General features: G+C 40.2%; 1 protein-coding gene across 3 annotated transcripts in view; it reads right to left on the minus strand.

Moving 5' to 3' along the window:
* The window catches only part of SUPT3H (SPT3 homolog, SAGA and STAGA complex component), a 441,321-nt gene that overhangs the window by 134,032 nt on the left and 292,191 nt on the right, over window positions 1-15,098 (minus strand). For all 3 annotated transcript variants that reach the window (XM_081094253.1, XM_081094254.1, XM_081094252.1), the window contains exon 6: window positions 7,251-7,390. In XM_081094253.1, coding sequence (XP_080950379.1) covers window positions 7,251-7,390 — 140 coding nt within the window. The remainder of the gene's footprint in view (window positions 1-7,250; window positions 7,391-15,098) is intronic.

The raw sequence follows: 15,098 nt of genomic DNA on the forward strand, positions 1-15,098 counted from the left end.
ATTGGTAAGTTCAATAATTTGTTTTTTAACTCAACTTTCTTTTATTTTTACCTTTTTCCTTTTTATTAGGATGTAATATTTCTAATTTTAGTTGACTATTTTTTTTCATTTTCTCAATTTAATAATGAACAGCTTAAAAGCTAAGAAGTTGCCTGTTTTAAATAAAGCTTTGTTCATACTTCTTAAATTTTATATGTATATTTTCATTACTATTATCATCTAAATAGTCTGTGGTAGTACTTTTTAATTTATTTGTTATTGGTCCATTAGTTGCTTATATGATGTTTTTCTTTTTAAATTTTCAATTTATTAGAATCCTGTTTGTTTTACCTCTGTTATTACTTTCTGGGTTTTTTGCTCTGGTAATATACTCTATAAATTTGTACTTTTCTGGAATTTTTGTTTGTGTGAGAAATACTCCTCTTGGGCAGTTAAATAATGGTGTTTTTCAATGATTTTTAGTTAAAAAATAATGAAACCTTTATTGATGATATACAGATTCATTATATAAAATCAAAGTTCTTCTGGTTGAAGATGTAGGGGAAGGATAGAGGCTAGAGTCCTACCAAACCTCTCCTCACCTTCCCCGAAGAGCACCATGAAATCTTTGGAGTTACCTGGGTAAGATTTTAAAACTGCTGCTGCCCTGGCCAGAATGGTGCAGTGGTTGGAGCACTGGCCTGAGCACTGATGAGCCTCCGATTCAATTCCTGTTCAAGGGTATGTACCTGGGTTGCAGGTTCGATACACAGGGGTGTGTACGTGAGGCAACCGACCTTTCACATCTATGTTTCTCTGTCTCTCTCTCTCTCTAGCTATCTTTTTCTCTTTCAAAAAATTAATGAAAAAACTATCCTTGGGTGAGGATTAACAAAAAACAAAAGAAAAAAAACACTACTGCTCATTTCTAAAATGTTTTATATGCATCTATTAGAAAAATATAAATCTTTATTATATTTTTCCCCAAGTCAATCTGTTAAATACTGAGAATGTGGTGTTCCAGTCTGTATAAACAAATGCATTTCTCTGACCTCTCCTACACCAGTCAAAGCTTTCTTTTGATTGGAATGTTTCAATTCTTGGAATTTGATGATTAACATTTTGTATTTACTATCTTCATTATAGGCAGCATCTCTTAGTAACATAAATTATCAACTTTGTTCCATTTTAAAGCTTTTCCCTTTTAATTCTTTTTTCTGTAAACTAAATTACTACCACTAGTATTTGTGTTTGATATCCTTTGATTGCTCTTTTACTTTTACATTTAAAAAATCTAGTAAAATCATATTTCTGTTCTTATAGATATAGGTCACATGCATATATAGGCAAAGTATGTAAATGTATATGCATATTTGTGTATATAATGTATGTATCTTAAACTATAGTTTTCTAGTATATAAATTCTGTATATTTTAATCCTATATACATTAAATTTAAACTTTTTAAGAACCTTTAAGCTTTTTGTTTTTTTAATATATTTTTTATTGATTAAGATATTACATATGTGTCCTTGTCCCCACGTTACCCTCTACCCCCCCCCCCCCCGCTCATGCCCTCACCCCCCCGTTGTCCGTGTCCATTGGTTAGGCCTATATGCTTGCATATAAGTCCTTTGGTTGATCTTTCCCCCTTACTCCTACCCTCCCCTACATTCCCTCCAAGGCCCGACAGTCCAATCAATGCCTCTCTGTCTCTGGATCAGTCCTTGTTCATCAGTTTATGTTGTTCATTATACTCCACAAATGAGTGAGATCCTGTGGTATTTATCCGCTCTCCAGTTCCATCCATGCTGTGGCAAATGGTAAGAGTTCCTTTTTCTTCTTCCTCTTCTTAAAGAATACCTTTCAGCATTTCATATAATGCTGGTTTGGTGGTGATGAACACCTTTAGCTTTTTCTTATCTGTGAAGCTCTTTATCTGAGACTTCTATTCTGAATGATAGCTTTGCTGGATAAAGTAATCTTGGTTGCAGGTTCTTGCTATTCATCACTTTGAATATTTCTTGCCACTCTCTTCTGGCCTGCATGGTTTCTGTTGAGAAATCAGCTGACAGTCGTATGGGTACTCCCTTGTAGGTAACTGACTGTCTTTCTCTTGCTGCTTTTAAGATTCTCTCTTTATCTTTTGCTCTTGGCATTTTAATTATGATGTGTCTTGGTGTGGTCCTCTTTGGATTCCTTTTGTTTGGGGTTCTCTGCGCTTCCTGGACTTGGAAGTCCATTTCTTTCACCAGGTAGGGGAAGTTTTCTGTCATTATTTCTTCAAAAAGGTTTTCAATATCTTGCCCTCTCTCTCCTTCTGGTACCCCTATAATTCTGATGTTGGTACACTTGAAGTTGTCCCAGAGGTTCCTTACACTATCTTCATATTTTTGGAATCTCTTTTCTTTTTTCTTTTTCGGTTGGGTATTTTTTGTTTCTTTGTATTTCAAATCTTTGACTTGATTCTTGGGATCCTCTTGTCTGCTGTTGGATCTCTGTCTATTATTCTTTATTGCAGTCAGTGTATGCTTAATTTCTAGTTGGTCCTTTTTCATGTCCTCCATGGTCTCACTATACTTATTGAGGGATTCATTAAATTTATTGGCCGTTTCCATAAAATTCTTGAAAAACCTTATAAACGTGGCCTTGAACTCTATATCCAGTCGTTTGCTTTCCTCCATTTCTGCCATTTGTGACCTGTTTCTTTGTCTCCGCATTTTGGCTGCTTCCCTGTGTTGATAGAGTGGCCCTGCGCTCCAGGTGTCCTGTAGGGCCCAGTGGCTCAGCCTCCCCAGTTACCTGAGGTGGACACTCCTGGTGCCTTGGTTGTTGTAGGATCACTGGGAGGAATTGACCTCCAGGCCAATTGGCTGTGAGAATCAGCTGTGTCTGAAGTGGGAGAACTTCTGTGCTGAAGACACCCTTCTGGGGCAAGACTTGCTTCAGTGGGGCTTTGGTGCTCACTGAGTCTGCTCCCTGAGTGTGTCCCTTATGGATCTGAGGAGTTGCAATCTGGATGGTCCCCCTCTTACCACTGGGTACAGTGGCTCCTGGATCTAAGGAGGTGCTAATTCAGCCTCTGCCTGAGGCCACACAGCAGGAGCCACGAAGAGGCTCAGCTGTGAAGCAATGCAAGCCGCTGCGGGGCCTTGGGCCTTCTCTTGGAAGTTCCGGGTCTGCCTGGCTCGGCTGCAGTTAGGTACATTCACATGCAAAAGCCTCTGCTGCAGCCTGGGTGGGGCGGGGTCTCAGGGAGTCAAAGGGCGGAGAAAGCAGCTATGGCTGATTCGCCTAAGGAGTCGCGCGTCTCAGTGACCCAATAATGGCTGCAAGCACCTCTGAGGGAAAGCCGCACTCAAGTTCACCCGCTGCCCGACAGTCCAGCTTCTCCCCGTATGAGTCCTGGGTCCCCAGAGACTTCCCGGAACTGGAGTTCAGAGCAGTCGGGAGCTTGTGATTCAAAAAAAACAGCCGCGTCCTCAGGTGCCACCTTCTTTCCGCGCACGCAGGAGCCGCCGTACCTCTGCACTTCACCTCCGCAGCTACTCTGGCTCTCAGTGTGCTTTTCTTTCCTTCTAGTTGTAGAATTTACACTCAGCCAGGCTTCCTGTTGTTCTGGATGATGTCTGCTCTGTCCTTTGCGGTATTTTTCAATTGTTGTGGGAGGCGGCAATTTCCTGGTGTTTATCTATGCCGCCATCTTAGTTTCTCCAAGAACCTTTAAGTTTTTAACTCAAGCTTTTCAATTTCTTGGTAACTGTGAAGATTTATCTTAGTGGGATTAGGCCTTTTTATGATAAATTTTATCTAAATAATACTTTTGAATTCTTACTCTTAAGGGAATATTATTTTACTTTACTTTATAATTTTAAAAGGTATCATTCTAGGTAGAAAAAAGGAATAGTAGAAAGAACACACTTCAAAAACCGGGGATACAGAACCTCTACGCAAGCATGTCAAACTCATGGCTGGTAGCCATTCACCTCTCTGGCTTCTTCAACTAGTTTTCCAATCTCTTTAGGTCCAAAAATTGTTAACAATGGGACTCAGAAACACCGGGGATCATCAGAACCTCATTATATTGGGGCATAACTGAATGATATACCTTATTTCTCTTGTTATTCAACCTTTATGAGAAACTCTGTGTTTTTAAATCTATGGCCAGTTATTTCAGGTTAAATTCAGATGGCCACCTGGGATTTTATTCCATTTAAAAAAATTTTAAGCTGCCTTACATTTTACGTATTTTATTCTGCTTTTTCTCTAGACTCCATACTAGGCCTCTGACTTGGAAACACAAGATGAACAGTCACTGGGGATTTTGGCACCACAATCTGTGTAAAGGCTGCTCTCTCTGGTGAGCTCCAATCTTGATTCTCTTGTTTACTTGTATCAATGAAGGTTAGTCAGAAGGTAAGAGTTCACCCAAAATTTTAAGCATTTATTTTTATGTCCCCTTCACAAACCTAACGGTTTGTTAGACCAGATATTTAACTTGGTGAGTCATAAACTTGAGCTCCTGAGGTTCGTTAGCAGAAGAGCAGCTGGGTCTTAGGCAAAGCTCCTCTGTGAGTGACCACGGTTCCTCCGTTAAGAAAATCCAAATGCGGCTTTTAGCGATCCTTTCTTGGCCTCTGGTTGACACTGCTGATGTTCAGTGGATCAGATCTCAAAATTTAGAATGTGAGAAACAGTAAACACACTTATGTCATTCTGAGGTGGGGTTAAGTCAGGATGAGAGGCATTTGGAGGGGAGTGTCTTTATATGTATTATTATGCCCACCATTTCCCTGCTTCTCTTTCCCAGTCTCTCAAATACTCTAAAGCAATTATGAATGTTATTTAATCTTTATTTGATAATTTAGAAGGATCTTCAGAGATCACGGATCATAGCTCTCTAGTAGACTTACACCCAAGTATTAAAAATTTGGTGCTGGAGAGAAAGAAAAAGTGTAAGAGTTAACTACGATGATATTGGACTAGCAAGTAATGGATATAAAAATTTAGACATTTTTATATTTAAAATCACATAATACTTAATATTAATGACATAAATTCTGAGTGGAATACAGAGCCAGATAAACACAGAAATCAGCTGAAAAAAATAGAAAAGAACTTTGTTTTTTTGTATGCTTGCTCAATGTTTTAAGAAAAAGCTAGGGTCCCAAGTGAGTTTTGATGTATGTCTGTAAAATTTTTCTCTTCTAAATTACACTTGTGAAAATAAAAAGAAGAAAGAAAGAAAAACAATAATAAGCTTTGCTGGTAGGTCTCTACCATTTTCATACATCCTAGAAGAGAAGGTAGTAAACAAAGTTTCTGCAACTGTAAGTGATGCTTAGAGGAAAATTAAATCACTGAGTGATGCCAGGACTGATTATTCTACTGCACTTTAAAAGCAAGAGATTGCAGTCTGTGAGTCCAAAGTGGTTTCATATGGACTGCCACAGTTGTGGTTTACGCTTGAAACTATAACCTGTCAAATTAGAAGCAGGCAAGGCCTGTGCTCTTAACAGTTCCACTTTCTACTGTCTACAGTTATGTCTACGAGTTCAGCACTTTTATTCAGTACGACTGTGTTATTTGGAAGAGTAGAATCTCCAAACTGCTCTTTTTAAAAAACCTTGGTTAGAGAAGATTTCAGTTAGGATATAAAGCTTAGAGAAACTACCAATCTAATTTTTATTATATAGATAAAGCTGACTTTCATTGCAACTATTTTTTATCAACTAATGATATTTTATTATCCTGGTTAATTCTAAGTAATGTATAATGCAACTACAGGTATGTAAACTGCGTTAAGTTCCCAAGCTTATTCCACCCAGCATTGACAGAAACGTTACTGACTCTAACTTGTGCCTTAATGACTCATCATCTTTCCGGGCCTACAGTAGCCTGCTATGATGGCTCAGTGTTTCAACACGCTCCACTTCTCTTCTTCTTGATTGGGGAATGCCCTTCTGGGCAATGGGCTTAGTTCACAGAGATTTTCCCATCAAGAGTGAAAAGCTACTTGTTCAATTTTACTAATGTTTTTTGTAGCGTTCTTCCTTAATGAATCTTCCTTCATGCCCATTTGTATAATGTAAAAATGTTTTTAAAATAAAGCATAAACAATATTTGCTCTCTGTCATAAGTGAAACCATGCCACTAAACAATCATATCCTGTTTAGGCCATAATGGCATCAGAAATATATGTTTATCATCTGCATGGGACAACTGAGCATGTTTTTGGCCCAAGGCAGAGTTGAACTAAAACCATTTGCAGTTGCCCCAAACCAAGATAACCACACATTTCTAAGGTAATTGATACCTAAGAAGAACACTGCTTTTAGATCACAGTTCCTGATCTAAGCATACTAATTCTTTAAAGAAGGCTGTTAAAGTTTATAAACCATGTATGTCTATTGGACTTCCTCCAAAATTTAACATGAAATAATTATATTCTTAGCATGCACAGAGACTATGATAAAGTGGATACTTAGCGCGATCTTTTGGAGTTCTGAAATTACCTCTCTTGCCCAATTTAAAGGGAAAAGGGAAAATGGAGATTTTTTTTAACATATAAAAGTGTAATAATAATAAGTATCATAAGAATAATGCCTTGTATTTTGGATGGCATGCAAATGAAATCAATCATTACTTTTATTTTCCCAAAGTATTTAAGGAAACAATTTTATGAATAGATAAGCTGAGGTAAACAGAAGGCATACAATTTTCATATTCATTGTTAAAACATATCCAGAGAATCCAAACACATGTCACTAACTTTGTGTTAGAGTGACATAAAGCATGTAATTGCCCTGGATACTACCTTAGCTGGTGAGTCCAACCATAGCCTGGAACCACAGTCTGAAATGCTATAAGCCAACACAAATGCAGTTAAGGATTACCTTTGCTCACAAAGCTAACTGGATATTTGAAACAAAAATAAATAAATATTTAATCATGAATTAGCTTTTGAAGAATAAAATAATATCAGTAAAACTAAACCCCCCAAAAAAGAAGGAAGCTGAGGGAAATCTATCTATACTCAAAGAAGGAAACAGAGAAAGAGGAAACTGAAGGCCTCTCTCCACATCAACTCTGAAGGCAGAGTCTGACATCCTCTCCAGCCTACTCCACTGCACAATGCTGTCTTCAGACATGAAACCACTGATTGAGGCATTTCAGACGACATGTAAAGAACATAATAACAGAACCAAATAACATAGGCACTGCGAACTGCAATGTTATTCTTTAATGTAAAAAGGGAAGAATGAACTATACCTCCATTCTTTCTTGTTTAACTTCATCAATTTCATCATCTTCAAGCATCGCCAAGAGTTCTCCCGTTTGGTCAATAGAGTTGAGAAAGTCCTGTGCGGTTTTCTGTCTTTTGTTTGCATTATTACTGCCACTCAATTTGTCTTCATGGAGATAAAGGAAAGAAAAATAATGTTTAAAAGGTTACATCAGTATTGAATACTGAATATGAAATCACATGTATTGAATACTGAATATTAAATTCAGAATTAAAATTCTCTCAAAATAAATTTTAAGAGAATCTTTGCATCAAAAATAAAAGTGTAAGTCTTACAGAATTAAATAATTTATTCAACTCATGAGACTGAGAGAATAAAACCAAATTATCAATTACCACAATAAGTGTTAATGGATTGATTACAATTCCACACCCCTCCCTCCCCAAAAAGGGGGAAAGGCTCTCAGATTTGGAAAAAGAATCCTGTTACAGCAGGCCTAGTTACAAACAAAGACATTAAAAAACCCCATCTGAATTGAGACATTAAATTAAAAGAAGAGATTATTATACACATTGCTGTGGCAAATATTTGAAACCGAAAGGGATGAGATTTTATTATTTTTCTTTTCAGAGATAAGAACTATCATACTTATTTAAAAGCAAAACATAAGTCTGAGAAAGTTATTACAATATTGCAATAGGTAATTAATGAAGTTTAATGCATTAAAGTATCAGTCTGAATTAGTGAGTAAATTAGTGAGAATGAACTAGATTATTTTTTTAATGTGATAAAATATCTCTATACCAAATAAAGATAACCCAACATCTTAGAGTGAAAACATCCATTTTTTTCACTGTTAATGATGATGTGAGCTGTGAGTTTTTCATAGATGGCTATGTTGGTCACTCTGACTGCTATAGTAAATATAGTATAGACTAGATGGCTAAAAAACAAATATTTATTTCTCATAGTTCTGAGGGCTGGGAAGGCCAAGACCAGGTGCTGGCAGACCTGGTGATGAGGCAGGCCTGCTCCCTGGTTTGCGGGTGGCAGTCTTCTCATGTCCTCTCACAGCGGATTACCCAAACCTGAAAGTCTCTCATGAGAGGAACACCCAACAACCTAGGAAGAGAAGGGAACGTTCTCAACCTGACAGAGGTCACTGCTGTGAACTGAGTGTCCCCCCTAAAATGCATATGTTGAAACCTAATCCCCAGTGTGATGGCATTTTGAGGTAAACACTTTGGAAGGTGATTAAGTCATGAGGGAGGAGCCTTCGTGAATGGAATTAGTGCCTGTCTAAGAAGATACACAAGAGAGCTTTGAAAAAGGTGAAGGGACTGAGAAGTGCAGATCAGTAGTTACAAAATAGTCATGGGGATGTAAAGTACAGCATAGGAAACATAGTCAGTAATATTTTAATAACTATGTATAGAGCCAGTTGGGTACTGGAAATATCAGGGGGAACACTGGGTAAAGTATATGATTATCTAACCACTATGCGGTACACCTGACTCTAACACAAAATAATATTAAATGTAAACTGTAATTTAAAACATTTAAAAATTTGAAAAAAAGTAAAAAAATTAAAACTAAGAAACCAAGACTCTTGGATTTTTTTCAAGTGATTTTCCCGTATTTATTAAGATGATCATGTGATTTTTGACCTTTATGCTATTAATATGATGAATTAGACAAATTGTTTTTTTTAGGTTTAAATCAATCTTCCATTTCTGAGATAAATCCCACTTGGTAATGGTGTATAACACTTTTTAAATGTTGCTGGATATGGTTTACCAGTATTCTGTTGAGAATTCTTGCATCCATATTAAAAAAGACATTAGTCTGTAGTTTTTTTCCCCTTGTGATGTCTTTGCATGGATTTCATATAAGGTAATACTGACCTTGTAGAGTGAGAAAGTATTGATATTATTGTTCTTTAAACATTTGTTGAAATTCACCAGTGAAATCATCTGGGCATGGGTTTTTCTTTGGAGGAAGTTTTTAAATGACTAATTCAAACTATTTATCATAGGTCTACTCAGATTTTATATTTCTTCTAGATGCAGTTTCAGTCTTTATAGGAAAGAAAGTAAATATTTATATATTTATTAACCAAGTCTATTTCTTTTTAAAAAATATATATTTTATTGATTTTTTACAGAGAAGAAGGGAGAGGGATAGAGAGTCAGAAACATCGATGAGAGAGAAACATCGATCAGCTACCTCCTGCACGCCCCCCACTGGGGATACACCCGCAACCAAGGTACATGCCCTTGACTGGAATTGAAACCTGGACCCTTCAGTCCGCAGGCTGACGCTCTGTCCACTGATCCAAAACGGTTAGGGCCCAAGCCAACTTCTTTTCATTTCTTTTTGCAATTTGAACAACCACCTTGTGTCATTCCTGACTCCAATATAGCTCTGTTACCACCCACTTCATTTATGTTAATATTAAATATGCTAGAGGCCCAGTGCACGAATTCTTGCACAGGTGGAATCCGGCCTCCCGTCCCCAATCAGTGGATCAGGGCTGGACCTGTCAGGAGGAGGAGACAGCAGGAGGTTGGCCAGCTGGCCCACCCTGATCGGGCTGATCAGGGCCAGGCCAGTTAGGGATAGGGGCTGTGGGTGATTGGCTGGTGGGCCCTGCCCCCGATTGTGGTGGGGGGCTAATGGGGGCGGGGCTGGCTGTGGGGAGGGGCTTAGGGTGGTGGGCCAGCTGACCCCGCCCCAGACTGGGGTTAGGGGGCCGATTGGGGACCAGCGGACTAGGGGAGGGGCCATGGGTGGTTGGCCAGATCAGAGTGCAGGGGCTGAGCTGTCTGGGGGGAGGGGCTGCAGGCTGATCAGGGTGGGGTGGCCATCAGGAGAGGGGCTGCAGGAGGTTGGCTGCCAGCCCCGCCACCTTATCGAGGTGGGAGAGGCCAATCTGGGGTGGGGAAGCTGGTGGGAGGGGCCTTGGGAGGTTGGCCAGCCGGTTTGCTGACTGCAGTGGGCATCATAGCTACTGGTCATTCCAGTCATTACGGCATTCCAGTCGCTGGCTCTTTATATATATAGATTACATACCTACATGTTACAGACCCAACATTATAAATATTGATATTGCTTTATATAATTGTTTTTAAATCAGTTGAGAAGAAAAATAAATATGCAATTATATCTTCTCACATTTACCTACATAGTTATCTTTATTTTCTTGTGAATGGGTGTGTGGATTCAAATTGTCATCTGGTACAACTTGCTTTCAGCCTGAAGAACTTCCTTTAAGAGTCTTCATATGAGTCCACTATCAAGAAATTCCTCCCGTTTTTGTTTATCTGGACATATCTTTATTGTGCCTTCATTTTTTAAAGGTTTTGCTGAACATGTTTCTTGGTTGACATATTTCCTTTCAGTTCTTTGAATATGTAACCCTATTATCTGACCTATCTATATATATAAAAAGCCAGTGACCAGAATGCCGTAATGACCAGAACGACCATCGCTATGACACCCACTGTGGCCAGTGAACCGGCCCGATCAGGGGGTGGGACCAGCTGTCCAAAGCCCCCTCTGCAGCCCATCCCCCTGGCCTGCCCCACCCCGATCAGCCCGCAGCCCGTCCCCCCAGCTGGCCCCGCCCCCGATGAGCCCCCACCCCCCCCAATCAGCCAGCGGCCTCTCCCCCAAGCCAGCTCCACCGCTGATCGGACCCCCCCCCCCCCCGACTCTAATAAGGAGCAGGGCCTGCTGGCCAACCACCTATGGCCCCTCCCCCAGGCCACTGGCCCCTGATCGGCACCACCATTCGGGAGAAGTGTCAGTCGGCCCACCGCCCACAGACCCTCCCCATGGCCAGCGTCACCCCCAATCATCCACCACCTTGGCCCATGGCTCCTCCCTCCAGCCAGCTCCACCCCCAATCGCCCCCCTCCACACCAATCAGGGGTGGGGCTGGCCAGCCAACCTCCCATGGCCCCTCTCCTGGCACCATTTGGGGGCGGGGCTGGCCGGCCCACTGTCCACAGCCCCTCCCCATGGCCAACTCTGTTCCCAATCAGCCTCCCCACCCCAATTGAGGGTGGAGCCAGCCGCAATCGCCCGCGGCCCCTCCCCCCAGCTGACCCAGCCTTGATCAGGCCCTGATCAGGGTGGGCCTTCCAGTCAACCTTCTGCTGTCTTCTCCTCCTGACAGGCCTGACCCTGATCCACTGATTGGGGCTGAGCCGGCCAGACCCCCACTGTGCAGGAATTCTTGCACTGGGCCTCTAGTATCTAGACCAGCCGTGGGCAAACTACGGCCCGCGGGCTGGATCCAGCCCATTTGAAATGAATAAAACTATTGAAAAAAAAGACCGTACCCTTTTAGGTAATGATGTTTACTTTGAATTTATATTAGTTCACACAAACATTCCATCCATGCTTTGTTCCGGCCCTCCGGTCCAGTTTAAGAACCCATTGTGGCCCTCGAGTCAAAAAGTTTGCCCACCCCTGATCTATACTAATAAAAGAATAATATGCTAATTAGACTGGATGTCTTCTCGACTTCCTTCTGGAAAAAGCCACAGTGGCGGTGGCCAAAACAGAGGCAGTTAGGGGCCATCTGACCGACAAGTTAGAGCTGTTAGGGGTGATCAGGCTGGCAGGGGAGAGCAGTTAGGGGTGATCAGGCAGGTAGGTAGAGTGGTTAGGGGTGATCAGGCAGGCAGGTGAGAGGTTAGGAGCCAGCAGTCCAAGATTGTGAGAGGGATGTCCGACTGCCTGTTTAGGCCCGATCCCGCTGAGGGGTCCTGGATTGGAGAGGGTGCAGGCTGGACTGAGGGACTCCCCCCCCCCCCAACAATGCATGAATTTCGTGCACCGGGCCTCTTGTTGTCAATAAGAAGTCAGCTGTTAATAATATTGTTAGGGTTCTGTTGTATATGATGAGGTGCTTTTTTCTAGTGGCTTTCATGATTTTCTCTTTGCCTTTTCTTTCAACTCTTCTACTAAAACGTGTCTAAGTGTGGATTGCTATGTGTTTTTCCTACCTGGACATTGTTGAGCTGTTTGGATGTATACATTAACAGTTTTCATCAAAGTTGGAAGCTTTTCCATCATTATTTCTTTGATTATTTTTTCCTGCTCTTTTTCTTTTTCTTTACCTTCTGATAGTCTTATTATGCATATGTTGGCTCACTTAATGGAGTCTCATATTTCTCTGAAGCTCTTTTGATTTTCTTTCATTCTTTTTTCTCTTGGTACTTCAGACTGCATAATCTTTAACAATCTGTTGTAGTTCACTGATTATTTTTCTTCAAATATTTTTCATTCAACGTTACCGTGAGCCACTCTACTGAATTTTTCATTTTGGTTTTATACTTTTCAACTCCAGAATTGCCATTAGCTTCTTTTTAAAATTTCTAACTTTTAATTGATATTCTCTATTTTATAAAACACTGCAATCACACTTTCTTCTGTTCTTGAAACATGGTCTCCTTTAGTTCTTTGAACATATTTATAATAGGTATTTTGAAGTTTTTGTCTCCAATCCAACATCTGGGCCTTTTGTGTTGTCTGTTTCTACACCCCTTTCAGGGATCACACATACCTATTTCTTTGCATATCTAGTATTTTGTTATTACGGCTGTTGAAAATGGAGGAGTATACTACGTTAAAGTAGTATATTACAGCAACTTAGATAATAATTCCCTTCCCTGCCTGGGGCTTGTTGTCATCATTGGTTTGTTTATTTGCTCAGTGATGGCTGAACTAGTTCAATACAATCTCTTTCCCTCCTAGTGTGCAGCCTCAGAAGTTGCTCGTCAGAGGCACAGACTTGAGCATGCAAACAGTCTTCTCCTTTACCAGGGATGACTGCTTTTAGTCAGTTTCTCTTTGGCTTTCGCTTCTCCTGATCTCTCCACTAAGTTACTGACTAGTCCAGTGATGGCGAACCTATGACATGCGTGTCAGAGGTGACACGCGAACTCATTTTTTTGGTTGATTTTTCTTTGTTAAATGGCATTTAAATATATAAAATAAATATCAAAAATATAAATCTTTGTTTTACTATGGTTTCATATACAAAAAAAATTCTATATGTGACATGGCACCAGAGTTAAGTTAGGGATTTTCAAAATGCTGACACGCTGAGCTCAAAAGGTTCGACATCACTGGACTAGACTGACTCTATTTGTTGATACCACCTACAGCTGTTACTTCCACTAATTCCTGGCTGACTGCTCTATTGCTTTTGTTAATACTCTTGAGCATGGATTGCTCCACAGAATGATCTACATAATGCTGGGCCTCTTTGCAGAGTTAAGGTACCGTCAGCTTTTAAGTTTTGCTCTGACCCCAGGAGGACACTTTTTATCTGTCTCTTTCCTATGTTTCCTCTGTTAAACTTTTTGCTTATGCACTGTTTATGCTTGTTGCAACTAGTATCAAGAAATTACCAGCTTCCTCTTAATTGCTCACCACAAGGATCTTCACTGTTTTTTACCCGCTCTGTTCCAAACAGTCAGTCCCCTTAGGGAGGGCTGCAGAGCTATCCAGTTATTGTCCTGCCTTTCCCTCTGGGCAGAATCTTTAACCACTATACTGGAGCTGGGGGTGGAAACAGCAATCAGTGTCTCCTGGAAAAACTATCTTGGATTCAAGAATCGGGAGTTGGTCAAAGATGGGAATTTTGTCTTTTAGGCTTATCCCTTCAGACATGGATCTTTACTCCCTATGAGAAAGCTAAGGTAGGGGCGATCAGAGCCCAGTATTCTCAGCCTGCTCTGTCTGGGGTGGAACTTCCCTATGAATAGAGGATGAGAGGCAGCTCCAGTCCATGTTATGCCTGCCTAGAATAGAGCTCCTGCAACATGGAGCCAGAGGAGATGAGGGATGCTGACCTCCTGCCCCTCCTGGGGTGAAACTGTTACCCTAGACTGGGAGCTGGAAAAGCAGGTGTCCCGTGTTCTTGGCCACACTTGCCCAGAGTAAAGCTTCTATCATACTGAGATGGGGTGGCAGGGTAGGCTGGGAGGAGAGGAATGTTGGGAGTAGGTCATGGCTCAAAAGCAACAGACTCACTGGTCTTAATGAGATTTAGTAGATTTTCTTGAACATGTGTTTCTTCATTTGCTGTATGCTCTTAGGACAATTTCTAAAAAAAAAAACACCAACTTAAACTATAATTAAAAAATTTTTCACTAGGTAAATGTCTTTCACTGGGGAAGAGAACCACACTCTCCACATGGCCATTATACAAATCCCACCTCAATAGATGTATTTTACTTGAGTAAATAGTTTACTATATACATTATATCAACTTTTAAAAAATTTTATATAAGACACACAAAATTAGAAAATTTAAATGAGTATAAAGAGGAGATATTTGAAATTAATAAGAGAGGACAGAGAGCTGATATGATGATGCTAGTGCAACTGATACTAGTCTTACCATTCTGAGCATCGTGGTGTTCAAAGCACCGTATTGACAGCTACCATTTATTCAAAGCATGGTATTGACAGATACCATTTATTCAGTGGCAGAAATGTATCAGGAGCTTTTCATACATTTGGTTGAAATTTCATAATAATTACACATGGTAATTGGTATAATTTCTGACTTATAAATAAGAAAACTGACCCTTAGTGTCTTAAAGAGAGAAAGCAGAGAACTGGGATTAATTGAAATTCAAATCTACTTTACTTCAAGTCTGTACTCTATGCTCTTCATAAAAGGGAGCATTTAATTTAATCTGGAGAACTATTTTCCAGGAATTAAATTCTATGAGAATTTCAGGAATATTAAATAGACAACACTGACTAAACATTTGATGAGAATATTTTTTTGCATGGCTATTACAATTGTGGATTTGTTGAGGTAAATGAAAGTAGTTTCTTTCAAAAT

This window comes from Myotis nattereri (assembly GCF_964212035.1).
Source record: "Myotis nattereri genome assembly, chromosome: 6".
Lineage (NCBI taxonomy): Eukaryota > Metazoa > Chordata > Mammalia > Chiroptera > Vespertilionidae > Myotis > Myotis nattereri.